General features: G+C 36.3%; 1 protein-coding gene across 2 annotated transcripts in view; it reads right to left on the bottom strand.

The window, feature by feature from the left end:
- UTRN (utrophin) overlaps window positions 1-22,977 on the bottom strand; it is a 370,975-nt gene that overhangs the window by 19,512 nt on the left and 328,486 nt on the right. The window contains exons 66-72 of one of the 2 annotated variants that reach the window (XM_060692261.2): window positions 21,155-21,266; window positions 10,905-11,041; window positions 9,875-9,913; window positions 9,373-9,438; window positions 8,053-8,118; window positions 5,845-6,003; window positions 3,050-3,293 (exon numbers count right to left, since the gene is read on the bottom strand). In XM_060692261.2, coding sequence (XP_060548244.2) covers window positions 3,050-3,293; window positions 5,845-6,003; window positions 8,053-8,118; window positions 9,373-9,438; window positions 9,875-9,913; window positions 10,905-11,041; window positions 21,155-21,266 — 823 coding nt within the window. Of the gene's footprint in view, window positions 1-3,049; window positions 3,294-5,844; window positions 6,004-8,052; window positions 8,119-9,372; window positions 9,439-9,874; window positions 9,914-10,900; window positions 11,042-21,154; window positions 21,267-22,977 lie in introns of those variants that run through there. The other variant, XM_087882841.1, reaches the window with a different exon arrangement.

Here is a 22,977-nt window from a genome sequence, read left to right as displayed (position 1 = left end):
AAAGTTAGCTTTGAGGAACTTCAAGCCTCCGAGTTTGTTTTCGTTGGGACCCTGACAATTTCTCAACTTTGCAACTTGATGAATTCCCAGGCTCAAGGTTGACTCAGCCTTCCATCCTTTCTAAGGTAGGTGAAATGAGGACCCAGTTTGTGGGGGCAATAAGCTGACTTTGTATAAAATATACAAAAGGATGAAGGCTATTGCTTAACGCATTGTAAGCCGCCCTGAGTCTTCGGAGAAGGGCGGCATATAAATCAAATTAAAGAAAGAAAAGAAAGAATTCTTCAGTCATTGAGAAATACTCAATGAACACTCAACTCCCAGAATTCCTCAGTCACTGAGAAACACTTCTTTACAATACTGCAGGTAAACTTGGTTTTCTAATACTGTTTTTGCTTTTGTCCATACTTTTCTAGAAGTGTTTTTCATTAGTTAATTTAAAGAGGCATTTTTATGACTGTTTTGATGGCTTTTCCTACTAGATTACAAAAGTGAGAAGCTAAATTCCATGTAATACTAAATAGTTGTTCCATATTACAAAGCAATTCTCAGCAAATTTTGGGCTTATAATTCCGTTAGATTCATTCTTTTTTCAGCTAGACATGAATTCACAAAATAATTTGCTTTCATTTTTTGACAAACTCAACTGATTCTGATGCCATATAAACAATGATTAATTTACCGATAGCCTATTTCTCTTATTCTTTGTCTATGGAGTAATAAATATGTTTGATCTGCAAGCTTCCAGATTTTCATAAGGATTTAGTTAACACATTTATGATTTTGTTAGAACTTATTTTCGTGCAGCTCCATTTCATCTCTAAATATGACTTTGTTATTGCATATTTTGGACACAATGGCCAAATTTCACAGCAACCATCAATCCTTGTTGAAATAAAAATAGTAAGTACACCTTCAAACTGTGACCTGAAATATCAAGTTTTAACATGATGAACTGCAGGAATTCAAAATAATCTTACAACAGTATTCTCTTTGATACCACCACCTCAATTAGGGTTTTTTTCCCCCATAGCTCAGAGACAATACAGTCTTGACAGGTTATTAATCTAATCAACACTCTTCAGTCAATATATCATAATCACAAATAAATCTTTTTTAAAAAATGAGACTGATTTTCAAATAACATATTATAAAAACAAACAGTAGCACATGCCACAAGGTTACATAACTCCTGTCACCACATAGTCCATTTTAAAACCAACTGAAAAGAAATGCAACTGAACAAATAAACACTTCAAAGAATAATGCATATTAATGCTTACAAAAGTTGCACAAACAGGTTGAAAGAAGGTTATTATAAAATGTTTCCTGTGAACTCTGAAAAAAGGAAAATTTGTGAAATAGTTCAATGCCTCAACTACAGGAGAAGTGTTAAACTGGAGCTAGACTCCCATATTTCAGAATGAATATTTTTTTATTAATCATAACAAAAGATAAGAAAGTCATATTCCTTCTTGTTTTTTTCTATGAATTACCAAATGAGAGAATTAAAATGCTTACAGTAGCCAACCCATTTAGAGTTTGGTGATCATTTTTTTTTTTTTTTTGCTTCAAACTAATTGAAGCTCCACCACATTTCTATTTTTCTCACTTTCAAAATCCCAGTAGTAAAATAACTCTATTGCTAGATAATGTGAGGTTGACAATACATACAATTAGTAAGCATTAAGATATTCATTCAGATCCTTCCCTAGGGCGCTTTTCTAAATTTTCCCGGTTTTTCCTCATGGAAGAACATTTGGAAACCACTTTTTAAAATCAAATATCAGACAGGATTATAGGGAGAGTATGCTGCAGACCCTGTCAAAGAATTTTCCACATTATGGAACATCCTTCCCCCAGAGGTGAGGTAGGCCTCTTCTGGCCATCTGTAAAGAGGTCAACACTTGGCTCTGTGGCCTTGTGTGAGGGGCACAAAGGTCCACACAATTGTAGGGCTGGCTGTTGCCACGAGAGCCTTATGAACCAATGTTAAATGACCAACTTGGAATTTTTATTTTTGCTTTTGTTTCTTTGAAATTTTATGTTGTCATCTTATAATGTTTAAAGTTTTAAATCCTAAATTAATCTTAATATTTTATTGTTAATTTTATATGCTGCTTTATATGTTGATTATACTATGTACTGTATACTGCTCAAAGCCTCTCCTTGAGGCAGATAGGTAGTCTGGAAACATGAAATATAAATAAATAAATAAATAAATAATAAATAAATAAATAAATAAATAAATAAATAAATAAATAAATAAATAAATAAATAAATAAAATTGTTTATTTATTTATTTATTTATTTATTTATTTATTTATTTATTTATTTATTTATTTAAATTTGTATACCGCCCTTCTCCTGGTGGACTCAGGGCGGTGCACAGCCAAGTAAAAAACATCCAATACAAAAGTTAAAAATTTAAAAGAATTATATCCTTTGGCCGAAAAAGTAAGAACCTTATGACTAAAACCCATTAAACAATTAAAAATCTAATATCTCAAAAACGGGGGGGTGGGGTTCACGCCAGCCCTGCCTGATGGAAGAGAAAAGTTTTTAGGGCGCGGCGAAAAGCCCGGAGATCTGATATCCTCCGTATCTCCGGGGGCAAATTGTTCCAGAGGGCAGGTGCTGCCACAGAGAAGGCCCTCCCCCTGGGCCTTCACATGGGAGCGCCCTCTCGCTCCCATAATCCCCCGTGCAGCCGCATTCTGCACCAGCTGGAGCCTCCGGGTGCACCTCAAGAGGAGCCCCATGTAGAGATAGATAGATAGATAGATAGATAGATAGATAGATAGATAGATAGATAGATAGATAAATAAATAAATAAATAAATAAATAAATAAATAAATAAATAAATAAATAAATAAATAAATAAATAAATAAATAAATAAAGCAAGCTTTAGTCTTGGCAACAAATTAAAATCATTTTGGAGAGAGAACCCAAACAGAGCACAAAACAGTATGTCTGTAAAGAAGTCAAATATAATTAACTAGCTTCATACTGTATGTCTATAAATAACTGCTGTCCTGAATACAATACCTGTTCCAGCAGTTGTCGTAGCCTGTGAAGCTGAGATTCCAGTTGCTTGTTGTGGTCTTCCAAGATTTGCATTCTAGCTTCCAGACGCCCTTTGTGTTGTCGTAATAGTTTGGCCTCTGCAATGAGTTCAGCATCTTCAGTAGTGTGTTGAGGTGACACAGCTGAGTCTGGAGGTGAATTAAGGGCATTGATTCCCTTTCGAAGATGCTGTTCCTTGAGTTGCTCATATTCCACTTGTAGCATCCTAAAGGGAATTTTAAAAAGCAGCTGATTTTATAGCAGAAGAATGACAGGAAAATCCACTTAAAAGTTTCTCCTTGTTATCTAATTGTATGAAAAGGTCAGAGCAACTTATAAGATAAATGTTTGACTAGTGATGGCAGAATATAATGTTAATAGAACTTTTTTTTTTCTTTCTGCAGATAACCTGCAGAAAATAACTCAGAGGGCTGCAGGAAGAAGAAACCTCTCTATGCAACTTTTCCCCATGCAATTTGTGATTTGTGAAGTGGTGGGAAATGGCTGTGAAAAATCTCCATCCATGGTTTTAAACATTCCCCTTTATACCACCTCAACACTCCTGGGAAATGTTAGGGTTAGGGCTATTTTTTTAATAACATATAGTACATAACATATCACCACTTTTTTGTTTTATACTGGCTGCTGAATTTAATAATGTTTTATTGCAAAGTCGTATGCTGGAGTTCACACGGGACAATAGCAATTTGGCCTATAACACATATTTGAACAGAGAAGTCACTTCTTGATGCTACTATTAATGAGTGGCAAATATGAACAAATGCATCAATCTTTATGTCCAAAGATTTCCAAAGAAAATCTCACCTCTGTCAGATTCTGCCCCATTAATCAGAAAAACAGCAAGCTCATTTCTTACTGAATTGATTCACTTCACTCAGGAAATACCTGTATTATATATTTAGATACTATGAAATTCCAAGGATTCATGCAAGGCCACAAAATATCGCTCATGATCCCACACACACTAGAAATTTCTGCCAAATTATAACTTTGATGCAAAAGAAAAAAAAATGCACTGAGAATAATATTAACTATCCTTAATGAAATTTATTTTTTTCTTCTTCTGCTGATCTAGTATGATATCCTAGACTTTATAGTTTGGACTGCAGTGAAAATGCTAACCTTGCTGTTTCAGCCAAAGGGTTATGATGGTCCTCAGGCTCATAAAAGTTGGCCACTTCTTGGGAATATAACCTAGACTTTGATTTTAATCTGGAATCTTTCTAGCTCTATCTGGGGAAGATAGAGATTGAAGTTTTGATTTCTGGATTGTAAATCCTGTGCTCAACCATGGGCTGATGAGAATGTCTCTTGCCTATATATTTGGTGTAAAAAAAGAAAAAGGAGGAGGGGGGGCTCAATTCAGTTTAAGAGAGAACTCTGAGAAATATCACTGGGACAGGAGGAGGTTGGCACAGAGAAACCTGCACAGGTGCCAATTATTTACGTTGGTTGAAATGTTGAGTTACAAGAAGAGGACTAAGGAAGGAAATGCCAACCAAAGAAAGGAACAATTCCCACCATTTTAATTTTGAAAGGCTATATTTAGCATATTTATTTACTTACTTACTTACTTACTTACTTACTTACTTACTTACTTACTTATTTATTTATTTATTTATTTATTTATTTATTTATTTATTTATTTATTTATTTTTCATATTTGTATACCGTCCTACTCCCGAAGGACTCAGGGCGGTCAACAGCCATAATAAATACAAAATACATATAGAAGTTAAAAACTATTAAGAAACAGATTAAGTAATTTAGGCTCAAAGATTAAAAACATCCAAATTTATCTAAAGAGATTTAAAAACCCAATTTAAAAGCCAGTTTAAAAGCCAATTAAAAAGGGAGAGTTAGGCCAGACCAGCTTGTTGGAATAGAAATGTTTTCAGGGCACGGCGGAATATGCGTAAGTCTTGGATGTTTCGTAACTCCGGGGGAAGCCCGTTCCAGATGGCAGGTGCCCCCACAGAAAAGGCTCTCCCCCTGGGGGCCGTCAGTCAACATTGTTTGGCCGACGGCACCCTGAGGAGTCCCTCTCTATGGGAGCGAACTGGTTGGTGAGAGGCTATTGGTGGCAGGAGGTGGTCTCGTAAGTACCCTGGTCCTGAGCCATGGAGTGCTCTAAAGATAGTAACCAAAACCTTGAAGCGCACCCGGAAGACCACTGGGAGCCAGTGCAGCTCACGCAGGAGGGGGGTTACATGAGAGCGCCACATTGCTCCCATCACCACCTGCGCGGCCGCATTCTGGACCAGTGGAGCCTTCAGGTGCTTCTCAAGGGGAGCCCCATGTAGAGAGCATTACAATAATCCAGGCGTGAGGTGACAAGGGCGTGAGTGACCGTGCGTAACGAGTCCCGATCCAGAAAGGGATGCAACTGGCAAATCAGGCGAACCTGATAAAAAGTCCTCCTGGCTACGGCCGTCATATGCTCTTCAAAAGACAGCCGTGAGTCCAGGAGGATGCCCAAGTTGCGAACCCCATCTGTGGGGGCCAACGACTCGCCCCCAATAGTCAGAGATGGCGCCAACTGACTATATCGGGACGACGAAACCACAGCCACTCGGTCTTGGATGGGTTGAGTCTGAGTTTGTTCCTCCCCATCCAGATCCGTACAGCCTATTCCTATTTGATTCCTATTTGATTCCTATTTTCCTACTGACACACAGAAATAAACCTCTGACCCTTAGTATTTTTTTCATAGCCAATCTTTAAGACATGGTGAATGTAGAACAGGGTTAGGGAACCTTTGCTCTTCCTCGAGGTCAGCAATGATTCGTTCAAGTTCTCCTCGTTCTTCTTTCTCCACTGACTTCAAGATTTGGGTTGGACTTTGCGGTTGACTCATTGGCGAATCACCTCCCAGAGTCTGGCAATACTGCTGGATAAGAGCATGCTCATCTTCCCTGGAGATGAAGAGGGTCAGAATAAATATATACTTTACGTGTTTGAAATATAAATGAACTGTACATGAATACTCAATGCATAACTAATGTCATAGTTTTAAATATTATAAAATTGCCTGAAAAGGCCAAATAATAATAATAATAATAATTGCAAGATGTATTAACTGAAAAGAAGATAAACTTGCAATTTTATAAAGGATTAAATCGATTGCTGCTTTAAATAGTAAGCCACCTGTGTAACATAGAAGAGCAGCCTATTTGGAATGTTTTGAAGAGGGTGGGGGACCCTCTAGAGTTATCTAGAATTGCACAATGGCAAAAAAATAAATAAATGGTACATCAGTTTTCTACCATTTTGAGACAAAAACGTACCAAATATCACATAGGCCCTAAACCTTCCTCCCCCAAAACAGAAAAACATGGGTAATCTTGGCACTGCCATAAACATGCAAGGTTTCCCACTTTGCACCATTGCATTATGCATTATGGACTTCCAAAATTCTGTGTATGCTACTTGCTTTTCAAATATAATTAATTAATTTTTAAATTAAATAATTTAGAGAGCATTTTGCAACCAATCGCTTCTTTGTTGAAGTAACATCGGGCCACATATTTTCTCGCTGCCTTCTCATTTTTCATCTGCTTTGCCCCCTGACTGGTCTAAAAGCCATCCCTGAAGAGACCAAACTGTTTAAGGCGGATCTATTGCACACACATCAATTTCAGGTGAACGTTTCCATGATGACCTAGTGATTCTGAAGGAAATAGAAAGGCCCCTGGTGCTAAAAACGAACCCATGGGAAAAAATTTTTAAGGTTATATTGTATTAAAAGAAAGAAAGCACATATCTTTAAGGTCAACTGTCTGACCTTAAAGGTGGGCCTTTCCTAAGTTTCTTCCTCTGACCATTAAATAACTGTGGGCTCCCCTTTCTCTTCTCTGATCGTTTCCTAGACAGCATCTCTTCCCCTGGTTCCTCAACATCATTCTTATATACCACTATATGCATTGTACAGATAGTCCTCAACTTATGACCACAATAGAGCCCAAAATTTCTGTTCCTAAGCAAGACAGTTGTTAAGTGAATTTTGCCCCATTTTCTTGCCATAGTTGTCAGTGAATCACTGCCGTTCTTAAGTTAGTAGCGTAGCTGTCAATCTGACTTTGGTTGTCAGAAGGTTGCAAAAGTTACCTCAGGACACTGCAACTGTCATAAATATGTCAGTTGCCAAGCATCTGAATTTTCCTCACCTGACCATGGGGATGCTGCAACAGTTGTAAGTGTGAAAAACAGTCATAACTCACTTTTTCAGTGCTGTTGTAACTTCAAACGGTTACTAAGTGAACTGTTGTTAAGTGGAGGACTACCTGTTCATGATTTTATCATGCATTTATTTGTTTACAGTAAATACCTCTGTCAGCCTTGGAAGCCATATTAGGGCGGAAGCTTCAATGCTGCCACCTCCTTGTGTGTGGGAAAGTAGGAGGGGGGATTTAGGAGAGGGGAATTAGTAGACATAATAGCATTCTTCCTATCGGTCAAGGTAAGGGTGATCCAGCATCTGGAGGAGGAGTGGATAGAGGCTGGGTTGAGGTGGAATGGACGTTGATTGGAGCATGTGATCTATTGAGGAGAAAGCGGGTGGTTTTGGGAGCTTTGGATTACTGAAGGAAAGCCCTTTTCAGATTCGGGATTTCCCAGATGTGCCAGTTTACCTATTCTAGTAAAACAAACTTTGGAAAATGCCTGCTTCTGCATCTTCCGGGAGTTGGGGGTTTTCTGGAACGCTGACAACCTCAAAATACAGCCTTACAAAATTATTATTTTTTTATTAAGTCACTCACTTCATTTAATCAAATGCTACATCCTTCATGCCATGCAATTATTATTATCTGTCATTAATGCAGACCACTAGGAAATTCTAATTAATATCTGTTTGGTGGTAACCAACATAATACATATCAATGAATAAAAGATTTGTCAGACCCTTGTAATCAAATGAGTGGCCATTAATTTTTACAATAATTCCAGTTACTATATCTACTTACACACTTCCTGTGGTGGAGCTACCATCGGTGAAGAAGGAACCATTGCTCCGCTCCATTTGGGCCAGCCTAAAAGAAAACCATATTCATGAAAGATAAATTAGGATTATATTTCGGACAGATAAATTCTCTATTTAGCAACTGAAGTACTTATTGGCAGTTTAATATAGGTCACATCTACCTGACCCACTAGAATGGAGAGGCAAGGAATGTTGAGGTTCCAGTCCCTTAAGGATATACATCTGGTGGGATCCAGAAGTCAGGCCTTCTCCCTCTTTCTGGAACATCATCTAACACTCTTTGGGAAGGCCCTGAAGACGTGGTTCTGCCAACGGGCCAGAGCGAGATGGAGCCCATTTAATGGCTGGTATGAATGTGTGTTGTCGCTGGGGTGGGGGTTATTATTTTTATTTTTTAATATTTTTATTTCTTTTATATTGTGCTTTTATGTCCTGTAAGGCGCCTTGAGTCGCCATGTGCGAAAAGGCGGCAATATAAATTTTCTGAATGAATGAATGAATGAATGAATGAATGAATGAATGAATGAGAATAACCAAATCACAAGTGACTGCCTATTCCACAATAAATGTTCATTCGTATCACTTAAAAACCTGACGATTTTCTCAAATGTATCATTTTTGGAAAATATGCTACCATGTCGTTGTCCCATTTTTTTCCCTTCCTCCTTTGAAATAAAACCTTATTTCATAACTTTCAGTCATAATTCATAATCTTCATATAGGAGAATTAATCAAAAAGGCTTTAAAGTAAAACTGGAGGCCAACTGTGTCCTGCATTCACACAGAATGTTTTCATCGGCCCTGCTGTCCCCCTCAAGTTCCCCAAGAGATACAGAAGGCGGGTCACTCATCACATCTCGAACTCACTTTTAAAGGAGAACAGCCTCACTTCCTCTTTATTAGTTTACAGATGTTAAATAAACTAAGCTTGGTATCAGATTGGTTGTATGTCTTAACTTTTTATCCTTTGAACAAAGGATAAATCACTTTATAGACCCATTCACCTCCCAAAAGAGATTTTAAAAATTCCAAAATACCAAACTGGTAAATAAGGATGTATTTCTGAGTCACATCATGTATTAACCATTAAATGGTCATTCAATGATGCTCACAATTATAATTATGCATTATATCATTTTTCAATGTTTAACTATTTTCTCTTAGTTTACACAGATGAATTGATGATGATACAAAACAATGCATACTTTCTATTTTGTAATGTCAGTCTCAGTTTTGCGATGTATCAACACATACAGAGAGAAAGGGGAGAGGGAGGGAGAGGGAGAGAGAGTTTGATTCTTACCTGTTAGCATACTGTTCTATTCTGGAATGGGTGTCGTCATGAAATAGTTGGGGAGATTGGGAGGGGCTAGTGGAATTTAACAGAAAAGAAAGTGAATTTTCTAAATTATAAAAAACAAGAACTTTTTACAGTATTAAACAAATACTGGACCCAGTTTGTGGAGGCAATAAGCTGACTTTGTATAAATATACAAAAGTATGAAGGCTATTGCTTAATGCATTCTAAGCCGCCCTGAGTCTCCGGAGAAGGGCGGCATATAAATCAAATTAAAAAAAAAAGAATGTAATTCCTTTTAAGGTGATGGGCTTGACTCATACAATTGTGGTAGCAAATGTTCACCACTCAAAAAAGTTTTATTTCATGCCTGTTCTAGTCAAATAAATGGAAGACTGAGGGAACCATGATTGTGCATGGTCTCATTCATTTCCACAATTTTGCAGAAGAAACATTTGATATATTAAACTCAGCTATCTTACCGAGAACAAAGATGGAAGATACTTACTCATACTGCTCCGGCCACATACTAATAAGAGTGATAGGACTGAAAGAAAAGAAGTATAGAAAAGAAACAGGAGATTAAAATACTGATGCTATTTAGACAAGTACTGCACAATATATTTATTTATTGTTCTACCCCAATATTTTGTTTTAGGGAAAAAATGAAATTGCCTATAACCAAATCCACTTCAGAATACATTTGAGAGGGAAAAAATATTTTTTTGTAATCAAATAGAAGATAATCTTAAACACAGTATCTTTCCCCCGTCTTATAATCAGAAAAGGAACTAATTAAAACATTACATAGTTCTTAATTGTTAGGAATTTGTTTAAAGTATCTGGCTAAAAATGAAGCTTATAAAGATTTTCACAGTTTATTACACTAATGTAGAGTGTTCATTCTGTACAATTTGATTTGATTGCAATTTTTCAGTATATAAACCAATTTTTATAGCTTTGGCATGTACACCATTCAACAAACAGGTGTACAGAAAGTGTGAATGTATAGAAAGCTAAATCTAATGGTAATTCTATTCATTAATGATATCATTACAATGCACATAAACTGGAGTGCAATTTAAAGAGACTTTCAGAATGAATATATTTAATGAGACCATCTTAAGTGACATGCTTTTCTTTCACTGCAATCACATTGAAAGTATGTTCTCCTTTTTGTTTAAAGAATAAAAACCAATTTCTGGGCATGGTTCAGTATGCAATTTTAAAGCTGTCTTTAATTCATTCCCAGTAAGTAAATGGAACTACAAAGTAATTTCAGCTGTATTGGACACTTTCATGAAATGTACTTTAAAAATGTCTTAAATAAGTATAGCTTATATGTTTTATTAAAGGACATTTTATTATGCCTGAATTTTTAATACTTCTGTATTTTAGCTTTCTTCTTGTGTTAGAACATGTTTAGCCTTAAATGAAGTTGCAAAGTATTCTCTCATTGTAGCTTCTACCCTTACAAAACATCTTTGTGAGGAAAAAAATACTATATTGAAAAGACCCAATCTCTGTTCAAAACTCACGTCTCTAAATTGTCGCCTTCTAAAACTGTTTGCACTGGCAAATAACCAAGTCGTGGGTGTTTAGCAAAATATTTCTTGGATCGGAACTTGTTTTTTAGCACTTTAGTGAAATCACGTACATCTTCCCCTGATGTTGTCTAGGAAAAGGTGGGGGGGGAGAAAACACAAATTAAATGTTTACTTTCTGCTTGAAATGATGAATGCATTACATTATATTGTCTTCTGATGCTTGTTACAATATGCAAATGATAATGATTTAAAATTACTGGAAACAAACTGTTAGAAGCCAAACCCAAAAGCAAGAATACAAAAAGCTTGACTTAAAAAGAAAAAAAATCCCATTTAACAAAGTGACTTGAACAAAAGTTAGAACAGACAAAATCTAAAAACTCTTCTTATGTTACTCAAAATATGAATTAATATAATAAATTAATTACATTTAAATGTTTTCCATATGTTCCTAAAATAGAACCAAATAAAATGAAGACTCATGGACAACTTTGACAACTCACACCTTGTCAAAGCTAAGAGTGGGCCACCAATCTATCAATATATATGAGAGTAAAACATAACAATGTTGTTTCTGTACCCAAATATTTGATTCTCCATTTGAAAGTTTTATGAGCATATGCATTGCTCAGTCAAACAAATGCTGCACTCATGCATTGGCACTCACTGGAATATAAAAAAGTGGATGAATATGTAATTCATCAAATGTAAAATGAGATGATTCCCCCGCCCTCTTAAGTGTAAATATACATATCGGTGCACTGAGCTTCAATAAAAAGGTGAACAGCTACTTCTGTATGAAGAATAACAATATCAAACAACCACCCATTCATTATTTTGAGTGATTTTTTTGTAAAAAAGAAGAAAACTAAGATACAAAAGTAGTTTCCCAGATTGGTAAAATTGGTAAGAAAGCCAATACAACTTTGAGGGGGTTTTTTTCCCTAAGAAAACTTCCTTGGAGCAATTTTTGAAGGTCAAATTAATGCTCCAGCAGATAATGTCACTATTGCAACATGAATTCCGACACAAAGAATGAATGGCTAATAAAGAGATGGTATTTCAATCACTTGTGCTCATAATTCTATTTTACTTCTACGAGTAAAAGAAGGAGTTTTGTATTAGAGAATTCACAACCGTTATATGTATTCCTGTGTACCAAAGGCATCCAGGAAGCATCCAGAACAATGTCAACACTAAGGGTTATTTGAGATATTTAGAAATTCTGATCTAAAGTGAATTTTTAACAGAAGTTGATGGTTTGAGGTGAAGTTCCATTACATATAAAATTTTTTAACTATGTACGAAACATGGGAATACATTTCCAAACATTGTAGTAGTTGCTGCTATCTTAATAAGGTTTTTAAATAATTAAGAAAGGTTTTAATGTTGGTTTATTGATTTTCAATAAAGGACAAAATCAATTTCACTTTGTTTGATGTGTTGCTCAATTCGTTTCTTGCTATAGACACTTTTTTCAATTCCATAATTTCCCTTCGAGTCTTAAAACTAGAAAAAGATTTTTAGTGAATCCCTGCCAAAGAGCCTAATCACTTTTGCTGAATTTGTCATGTTGGAACAATGGAAGACTTTAATAAATTAGAGACTTTATTTAGCCTAGCACCTGAAACATCAGCAATTAAAATAGGTCATCTCAATGTTTACAATTGCTTATGCATTGATTTCTTAAACTCACAAGTTATATAAGCACAAAAAAGTGTCTACAACAGTATGAGTAACTGTCCCTTAAGACTGGTTTTTTCAATAAATGACACGTGTGTGTGTGTGTGTGTGTGTGTGTGTGTGTGTGTGTATGTATATATATATACATACTTTATGTGTATTTCTCCTCAGCCGAGTATTTTCCTACGTAAACCAAGATTTTCAAAATGCAGCCATAGCTCAGTGAAATCATTTTCACTAGTTCTAGGCTTTTTCAGATAGCAAGCAAGCAGTTTGCTGCCTTCTGGGAGACTAATATAGAGGACTAATTAGTCCTGATCAGTTAGCCACACCCTCATCACATATTTCCTTCCCATAGAGGAGAAAACAAATACTTGACCTCTACGGGGAGGAAACATGTGATGAGGGTGTGGCTAACTGATGAGTACTAATTAGTCTGAAATAGATCTATATTAGTCTCCCAGAAGACTAATGCTTGCTATCTGAAAAAGCCTAGAACTAGTGAAAGTGATTTCACTGAGCTATGGCTGCATTTTGAAAATCTTGGTTTACGTAGGAAAATGCCTGGCTGAGGAGAAATACACACACACACACATATATACACACACACCCAATCAGTTCACACCCCCACTGGCAGTTAAAAGGAAGAAACAGCTGTGATCACACATTGCTCCTAGAAACATGAAGCCGAAAACACCAGCCTGAAGATGACAAATGAGACCGTCGAAACGTCGCCAAGACATTTCCAATTTTACATGGGAGAAAACCCAAATAACCAAAGACTTACATACAAACACCGGTGAAAATCTCAGAAAACAAACACACACACACACACACACACACACACACATATATATATATATATACATATATATTTGTTTTCTCAGGTTTTCGCGGGTGTTTGTATGTAGGTCTTTGGTTATTCGGGTCTTCTCCCACGTAAAATTGGAAGTGTCTTGGCGACGTTTCGACGAAGTCTCATTCGTCATCTTCAGGCTGGTGTTCTCGGCTTCGTGCTTCCAGGAGCAATGTGAGATCGCAGCTGTCTCTTCCTTTTAACTGCTAGTGGGGGTGTGAGCTGATTGGGTGGGAACTTGGCTGTGTTCTGATTGGGTGGAGGTGTGTTCTGATTGGTTAGGGGCTTGGCTGTGCTCTGATTGGCTGGGGGTGTGTTCTGTTTAGCCATACCCTTCTGGGATTTGAACCTGGGCTTGCCTGCATGTTAGCAGCATGCTCCTTCCCATATTTGGGTAGACCATGTTGCTTCGATAGAAAACCCATTTAATCTCCCCTGGTACAAGCGACAAAATGAGAAGAACCTGTGGCTTAGAGGTTAATACATCTGCCTAATACTAATCTAGTCTCCCTTTATTTCTTTGTCAGTAAATATAAATTTGCAAAATAGTTTATCATGAAAGCGACTGCCTGAGGGCTCCTGGATTGGGGCTGAAAGATGAAAGGAAGCAGTATACTCCTTTCCATATTTGGGTAGACCAGGTTGCTTCGATAGAAAACCCATACACACACACACACACACACACACACACACACACACACACACACACACACATATAAAAATATGATAGATCTGGCCTTATAAGGCCTCTGATGAGACCTTATAAGGCCGAAATAGAACTATCTTAGCTTCCCAATGGGCAGCAAAGGGTCTGCTGGCTGCCAGAAAGAAAGAAAAAAAGCCCAGAAACTAGTGAATTGTGATTTCACTGAACTAGGGCTGCATAATATCTTGGTTTACATAGGTAGAACCTGGCTAAAGAGAGATACACATAAAACCTATGAAAAAGAAAGAAAAACACACGTATGTATGTATGTATGTATGTATGTATGTATTCTTTTCCAAACCTGAAATGGGTCAGGTGATGTAATACTGCCCCTCCCGTTTTCATTTCATTGTGATCTTCTTCCTCTGCTGTGTATAGAGATTTGAAGTACAAAGGAGAGGAGTGCTCCCATTTCCTTTTTCATACCCCTCAAAAGTTCAAATCCAGGGCAAAAACCTTCAACTTTGCAATACTAGACCAGAAGGGCTGAGACAAGAGTTGTTGGCACCTTGAGCAAATTTTTTTGTTTGCATAAGCCCTTGTTTGCAAAAATTTGCATAATCAATATTGTGTAACTCTTATGTACAGGCTTTGAATACGCTGGTAATGAAGACTGGCATTTTTTCATAGAAGGATTGTGTTTAGCATTCTCCAGTGTGCTGGAGAACTGAAGGGAATTAAGGGGCCGCCTGATAACAATCAGATGATTATAAGCTAGGAAAGATAAGCAGAGAAATGGCAGTAGGAAAATGAATATGGAGGTGTGATTCGGGGGGGGGGCGTCTGAATTGAGCAGAAAAGAAAATGAAAAATAGGACACAACCAGGAATTTACTGGTTTACTTCAGAAAGAAAGAGAATTTAATGAAGAGCTGATCTGCAATGAATGAATGTATTAAGCAATCAATTACAAATTAAACATTCTTATTATAGAACAAATACTTCCCAATCACATGGGTGTAATGAAATATGATCTCTCTTCATTCTTGAGATTATGCATATAGCAAAACGCACATTGATCTGGCACTAATGTCTTTTTTAGAATGTAGGCGTTTATACGGAGTCTGGTTTGCATCTGTTTCCCCAAGCATAACTATGACAAAATGAAGTTAGATTTGACTATAAAATGTTTTCATTACAAGGTTTTGATTACAACAAGAGAAGACAACCTTGGCCCATGGACCAGTCAGAAACAACAGGTTAGGGCACAGACCAAGACTTTAAGGCATTTAATGTTAAGGACTGATGAGAATATTATTCAGGGCTTTTAAAATTACGGAATTCTGTGTAGAGAAGATGAAAAGAACCCAAGATTTTTTTTTTTAAAAAAAAGTTACATATGGGAAAATATGCACTACAGACTTTTATCAAATGATTTAAAATGCTTGACTTCTACAATTGTGTTAAATCCCATAATGCATTTAACTGAGTTTCTGAATTAAACTATTTTCTAAATTCACCCAAAACACTGAATCATAAGCTGATGGAAGAGACTAAGTTCATGAAATGTATTAAGCCACTCACAAAATTATAATGAGGCATGGTTAACATGCTGTACGTATACCATGTGTTAAGGATATTGTTGTTGTGTTACCAACCAGCAGAGTGTAGAGCACAGAGAAACGTTGCTGAGAGCAATGAATAAGAGATGTGCAAACTGGTTTATCAAAAGTTTACTTTATAGTGGAAAAACAATCTCATAGTCTTTAAACAAATTCCTAGTCTTTGCCAGTTAAATCAGTCCAGTAGTTACAGATATCTTCTTACCAAACAAACAGTAGTTGGTTAGAATAACAAACTCACTCTAGTTCACAAACCACGATGGTAGCAGATCCATCAAACGATGATAGCACAATGAATAGCAACTCCTCACACTATGATAGCTTATCATCAACTGAATATTTTACAGTACCTTCCTTAAATACATTCACAACTAATTACAGCATGACTCAGCATTACAATGAATCAGCAGTAAAACTTTAAAGTCACATAATACATTTACAGATTAAAGTTACAGTACACTTATATTGCCTGGACAACTTGTTAGGCTCAAACCATATCCTAACATTATGGCTAGATAGGTCTCAACTGGCTTGATTAAACTTATTGCATGATTCAGCCATTTTTCATACACTCAGCTAAAGTGGTTATTGTTTTTCCTCAGAAGATCCTCATCTTTAAGAACTCTGTAACAGCTGGAAAGAGCTGTAAATACTGAATATTCTAGTGGAAATAAATGAGATTATCTATCAATCCCTTTTGATAAGCACTTAACAAACTTCATCACTGTCTTTCTAAATATAACTGAGAAAATTCAGATTTTTAAAAAGAGTGAATGAAAAAGAACATATGGGCAGCTTTAAATATTCTAATTTCTTGTTTTTGCTGTTTTTGAAGCCGTTCAAAAAATCAACTACAAATAGCACAAAAGAAAAGCTATGAATAACATAATACAGTTATAATAATAACAGAGAGTAATAAAGATCTTTATTACTGTTAGCTATGAATTTTATGGTGAGTAAGCTATAAATTTAATAAGCTCTTCAAAAGCTAAAAAAAGGGCATCCTAATTATTACTTTAGGAGACTAATAAGCGAGGTAATATTGAAGGATTCATGAAACCCTGGGTTGACAAATAGGATTCAAACAAGGTCAGGAGTGAAATGCTACCGGTTTGGACCGGTTCAGCTGAACTGGTAGCGATGGCGGTGGGTGGTTCAGAGAACCGGTAGCAACGGCAGCACGAGGCTCCGCCCACCCACTCAGTCATTGTTACTTCCTGGTTTTAACCAGGAAGTAACCTGTTTTTTATCCTCTGTGCATGTGCAGAAGGGTTTGCGCATGCACAGAGGGTCAAAGCGCGCAGATGATGCGTGCGCACGAGTGGAGCACACACACAGCGCGTGCACTTCTGAATTGGTAGGGAAGGTAAGTAGATTTCACCCCTGGACAAGGTTGTTTGGTTCTGTTATAGTATAAATTTTAAGATTATATACCATTATTGCCAATTTCTGGGAATTGAGATCTCCAGAAGAGAAATCAAAGTGCAAGTGTTGGATACTACATATAATGTTTTCTACATTTGTAGAATATCTAGATTTACAAGACACACTGAGGCAATACAGGATTTCCTTGGTGCTGTGCATTGTGGGAACTCAGCCAACATGAAATAGAGCAGGGGTGTCAAACTCGATTTCATCAAGGGCCACATCAGGGTTGTGTTTGACCTTGGGGTGTGTGTGGCCAGGGTGTGCATGGCCAGGGTGGGCGTGGCCAGCTTGACATCACTCATGTTGGGGGCACCTGTTTTTGGCTGCTATGGCCTCCTGCAGCCCTCTGCCAGTGAAAACGGAGCTCGGGAGTGCCGCGTATGGCCCTCTTGAGCTCCGAGCAGAGACACAACAGGTCAGTTCTTTGCTGTTTCCAGGATGGCCCCACAGGCCGGATTAACACAACCTGCTTCCACCTGCCACTCTGGACCATACCCATCTCTTGTGCCATGCTAGGCAAATGCCTAAATTACTGCAATGGTGCCCCAGCCCTGTGCATCAAGACCCTAGAAAGCATTCCATAAGCTCTCTGACGAATATTTAGGATGATCATATCTTACCCATTTATGTGGAAATCTGGAACTTCCATGAATAATTACATGCTCCTAGGCTTAGGCTGTATTAATAATTGATGCAGTTAGCACTTGAATGCATTACAAAATGGATGTTGACATTCTTGGTATTAATGTCCTAGTTCAGGTCTCTCAATTTTTGCTTGCTGCCATGCAAGTTTAAAATAATGTCTTTTATATATAAATTCCTAATTACAAGGGGGAAATCAGGGAGGAGGGAGATTGTGAGATTACCAAGAACCTGGAATGATGCTTTCACTTACTAATAGAATTTCTGATTAAAGTTAAAATAGTTTTTATCCAAAGCGCTTTCACCTCAGGAGTTCAAAAATGAGAAGTCGATAAAGGTGGTGAAGATAATAATTTAAATTTAAATTTATTTTGTTAAGTATAATGTAATTCTTAATTTCATCTGAGCAATCAGTGCAAAAGTATCTTGCATCCATCTTCTTAAAAAAAAATCATGATGTCCTTGAAACAATAATGTCTATCAATAGTCTACATACTTATATATTTTGAGCTGTCTCCAATATATAATTGGTGTCTACTGCAATAGGTTGCCTGAGGGATTCAGTATCATGGATTTTAGCCAAAGTGTAAAAACCTGATGTTCAACGTTTCAATTTTTTAAAGAACATTTATAATTATATTGCAAAGTGGAAGAAAACTTTATGTGAGATTTAAGATTAAGGTCCTAATTCTAGAATAGTGTCTTATATAATCAATGGAAAATATATTGCTCTATATTTGCTTAAGTTGCAAAAAGCATCTCCCATATCAGTTGACTTGAGTATAAATATTTTAATAATTGAAAGTACGGGCAGTCCTCATTTAACAACTGCCTCAGACAGAAATGGCTCGCAAATAAATGGAACTAAATGGTAATAAGTGAATGAAGGCATTTATCATAACAAAAGCCTTCAGTTAAGATTGGTCTGTTGATTAAAGTCTGGTCAATTTCAGGCAGCAACTGCCTGCTGGCCAGAGGATTCTAACCAACAAATTAAGGTCAGAGAAATGAGCTTATTAACTTGCAGTTAGCACATTTTATGGATGTGTTGTAGCTCAGATATATCAGAAGAGATACATTGTTTAAGCAATTTTTCCACCCTGGGAGGGGGTAAAAAGAAAAGGACAACAAATGGGTCAGGCAAAAGAGACTGTATACGATAATACAATTCATTTACCTAAATGAGATGGCAACAGCCTGTGATCTTTGCAGTCTCTCCTTCTCTCTCTTTCTCTCTCAGTTATGTGGTTCACTTAGCAAACATTTTGCTGCAACCAAATGCAATCACTAAATGAGGACTAACCTGTATCGTTTTTATATCTTTTTTAGTGTGTTCTTGGCTGCCCAGAACTGCATTTCCAAATTGACTGGCCATACAAATTGAACTAATAAATAAATAAAGTAAGCTGACACCCTTCTAAAGTTTTGAACAACAACAAAAGCCATTCTAAACACAAAATGCATGAATCTATATGATGAATCAAAATGATAAGCAAGAGGACCATGGTATTCCTAGTGGAAAGCAGAAGAATCTCAGCATACAAAATCATTTTCTCATCTTTCCTTTAGAAACATGTTAGGAATAGGAAGTAAGTATGCTCTGTCTAATCCTTTTTAATATTACAGGTACATATTAAAGGGTGGATATAACCATCATGCTGAGGATATAATTAGTGCAGGGGTGAAATGCTCCTGGTTTGGACCGGATCGCCCCATCCGGTAGCGATGGCGGCGGGTGGTTCAGAGAACCGGTAGCAAAAATCACTCCCACCCCCATGCCCAGCTGAGCCACACAATCATCAGAGGCTTTTTATTTTATTTTTAAAAGCATTTTTTCTACAACCTCTTCGGCAGAAAAAATGCTTTTAAAAGTAAAAACAAAGCCTCTGCCGATCAGGCAAGTCAGCTGGGATGGTCAGAAGCTTTAAAAAAAAGAAAAGCCTCTGCCGATCAGGCAAGTCAGCTGGGATCGTCAGAGGCTTTTAAAAGCGAAGAGGTTGTAGAAAAAAATGGTTTTAAAAGTAAAAAAAAAAAAGTTGGGCATGCCCACTTAGTCATATTACCCCCCCCCAAGCCACGCCCACAGAACCGGTAGTAACCAATTTTATATTTCACCACTGAATTAGTGGTGTCTTGAATTTTACCATAATCTAATTTTTGCTGTTGAAGTCAGCATTTCAGCAGTGGGACAGTGAAAATAAATCTTAAAAAGGATTACTAAAAGATGGGTTAACACCATACCAAGTCTTCATGCTAACTATAAAAAATATTCCTAATGTTCCATAGTAATTCATGCTGTTATGCATTACTGTGAAGACAGCACTTCATTTAGTGATGCACAAGAAAGGCATTTCCTTTCATCCCCCTGGAAGTTGCATTCTATCCATCCAAAACCTGAAAGAATTAATTATGTTCATTACAGAGACTCAAAAACTCACCATGTGCCAGATTTCACATCAGGCACAGCAATGAATCTCAATTCTCTTGATGTTCAACCTTGTATGGAATGGGTTCCCCACTGAGAGCAAGCTGCTTCCATCTCTGCCAATTTTTAGAAGTTACTAAAAAATGAAGCTTTTTCAAAGACCCTTTCAGTAACATCACCTGCATCTCTTGTTGCTCTTTATTTATTGTTCTTTCCTAGATGGTTTTGTTTTTGCAATTTGGATTGTATGCTGCTTTGGTTCTGTATTTATTTTTACTCTGACATTAGAACTGATGAGAGTCATGAGATTGCAAGGGGATGAAAATCAAGTAAATTGCAGCCCGCTGAATGTACGTTGGGTCCAGCTCAAAGGAATGCTACAAGTGTCTGATTATATAGCCACCATGGGAATTCCAGAAAATTATAAACATGAATTCCTAAATAACATATTAAGAGCAGTCAATATTGATAGACTTTCCAAATTCTTATCTTTCAAACTGATTGTGTAAAAATATATATCAATGGCAATAACAACAACAACAACAACAGATAACAACAACAATAAAATAACACTAACATTAATAAGTGAAATATATTTTAGGGAAAAAATACATTTTTTTTGTTTACATTTTCTTTTAAATGAGACTTTTTATTAAAAAAAACAAAATGTTATTCTTTCTATCTAATAAACAAAGAATGTTTTGTAAAAAAAAAAAAGTGTAAACAATATTACTCCACAACAAACTTGGTCCATTCTCAAAAACATAACTTTACATTTGTTTTACCAGATCCAAAACTAACTACAGTTCTCTTTAATACATTAAGTTTAATTCAAGATAATATTAGCTACTTTGGTAAAATAAGTGAATCTTAAAAAGCAGAAGAAAGGTATAATAGGGAATAAATTAAGAGTAATCAATGAAGAAGATTCTATACTCACTGGTATACAGTATTCCACCATTGGGTAATGTAATTTATGACCCTTTGCTGTTCGACCTGAGAAAAAACAGCTCTGGCAAATATCATAATTGAAATGTTTCAGGCTCCGATATCTGTGAATGAAGTTTGGGAGGGAAAAAATGAAGATCCTCAAGTTTGTGAAAGGTTCAAAAACTTAATGCCAAGCTCCACAGATTCTGTAACTCAAAATTTTAAATTATAGAGAATAAAACACATCTTAATTAAAATAGATGAATAGATTGTGAGACTATTCAGGGGGCTGTCAATCTCATGATGTGGATGATGATCATGATTTGAGTAAAGACTGTGTGCACACTATTCCGTCAAAAACTATGCTCATCTACCAATTCTATGAATACCATGTTCAATTTTGTCCTTAGAAATAGCAAATAAAATTGTATGTAACTACAGAACCAGAAAAAACTACGTTTTAAAGAAATTTAAGGAGAAATTCTAGTCCCTAAAGTCCATTTTTAATTATTTACTGATTGGCACTGGAAAGACTGCATTTCCATGAGTAGTATGCCATGGCTTCTATAACACAATTATAATTAGTCTGAAAATCAACATCTCTCACAGGTTTTCAATAGTTGAACTATTTTCTCACATATGGCAGGGGTGAAGAGAAACCACTGCAGAGCAATGCAGCATATTTTAAAATAAATGCGTTCCTGAAGGAAGAGATTGATTGTTCAGTATAATTAAAAGGATCACTATTTCAAGATGGTGATTGTCACCAGGAGCAATCAAAGAAGTAACCCAAAGAAAATTAAAAATTATTTTTTTAATTATAACTTATATCATACTCTTCTTTGTTTTATATTGTGTACTCAAAGTTGTGTTCACAGCTAGGTTTTACATTATTTATTCAATTATTTTGATGGCAATTCAAAAGAAGGAGTTTGAAAAAAGGAAGAAGGAACCCTTAATCATTCTGTCCAAGTATTTAAAATATTCCAATTTTACGATAGACCAGACCACTTTGATCTGTGAGAAAATAAATTAAGCTAAGAATGTTCATCCCATGGATGTCAGAGCTTATTCCTGGGAGATGGATAAAAGGCATTTTTGATTAGCAGCTAACAAAAATATTGTGTTTTACTTAAATTTCCAGCACTGGCTTTAGTGGAAGATTTAACTACAAAATAGGCAATTTCTGTTAGGCTGTCATAAACACTTAATAACAAAATCAACAGAAATATATGATAAGGTTACTGGGCTCCTTTTGTTAATGCCAGCTGACAAATTATTTTACATCTAAATGAATAAAACTGTGAGTTTCAATAAAGGGGAAAATGAATCCATTTTTAAATATATTATGTGAAGAGAAGATAGGTAAATAGCAACCAGCATTAGCTGTATTAGAACAGCATAACCTGAATTTTCAGTGCTTTAGAATCAGGAAAATGCTGCAATGAGCAGTGGTAGCACAGTGGTTAGAAGTATTGCAGGCAAATTCAGTTCACTGCCAAGGATTCGATCCTGACCGGCTCAGCCTTCCATTCTTCTGAGGTGGGTAAAATGAGGACCCAGATTGTTGGGAGCAATATGCTGACTCTGCAAATCGCTTAGAGAGGGCTGTAAAGCACTGTGAAGCGGTACATAAGTCTAAGTACTATTGTTATTGATAAATGTGGTTTGTTATAGTCAGTGACTAATGGTGTGGCCTAGCGACATAGAAAAGATAATGACCTTGTTTTCTTTTTACTACTGACCCATTTAGAAATGTGGGAACTCCAGAATTCATGATTATTTTTAACAGATAGCAAGATTATATACTTTTGTGCAACAAACTTTTAGATA

Source organism: Pantherophis guttatus, chromosome 1, assembly GCF_059756535.1.
Source record: "Pantherophis guttatus breed Tessera chromosome 1, ASM5975653v1, whole genome shotgun sequence".
NCBI lineage: Eukaryota > Metazoa > Chordata > Lepidosauria > Squamata > Colubridae > Pantherophis > Pantherophis guttatus.
Note: the sequence above shows the minus strand (reverse complement) of the source record. Positions and strands in the feature narration are given on the sequence as shown.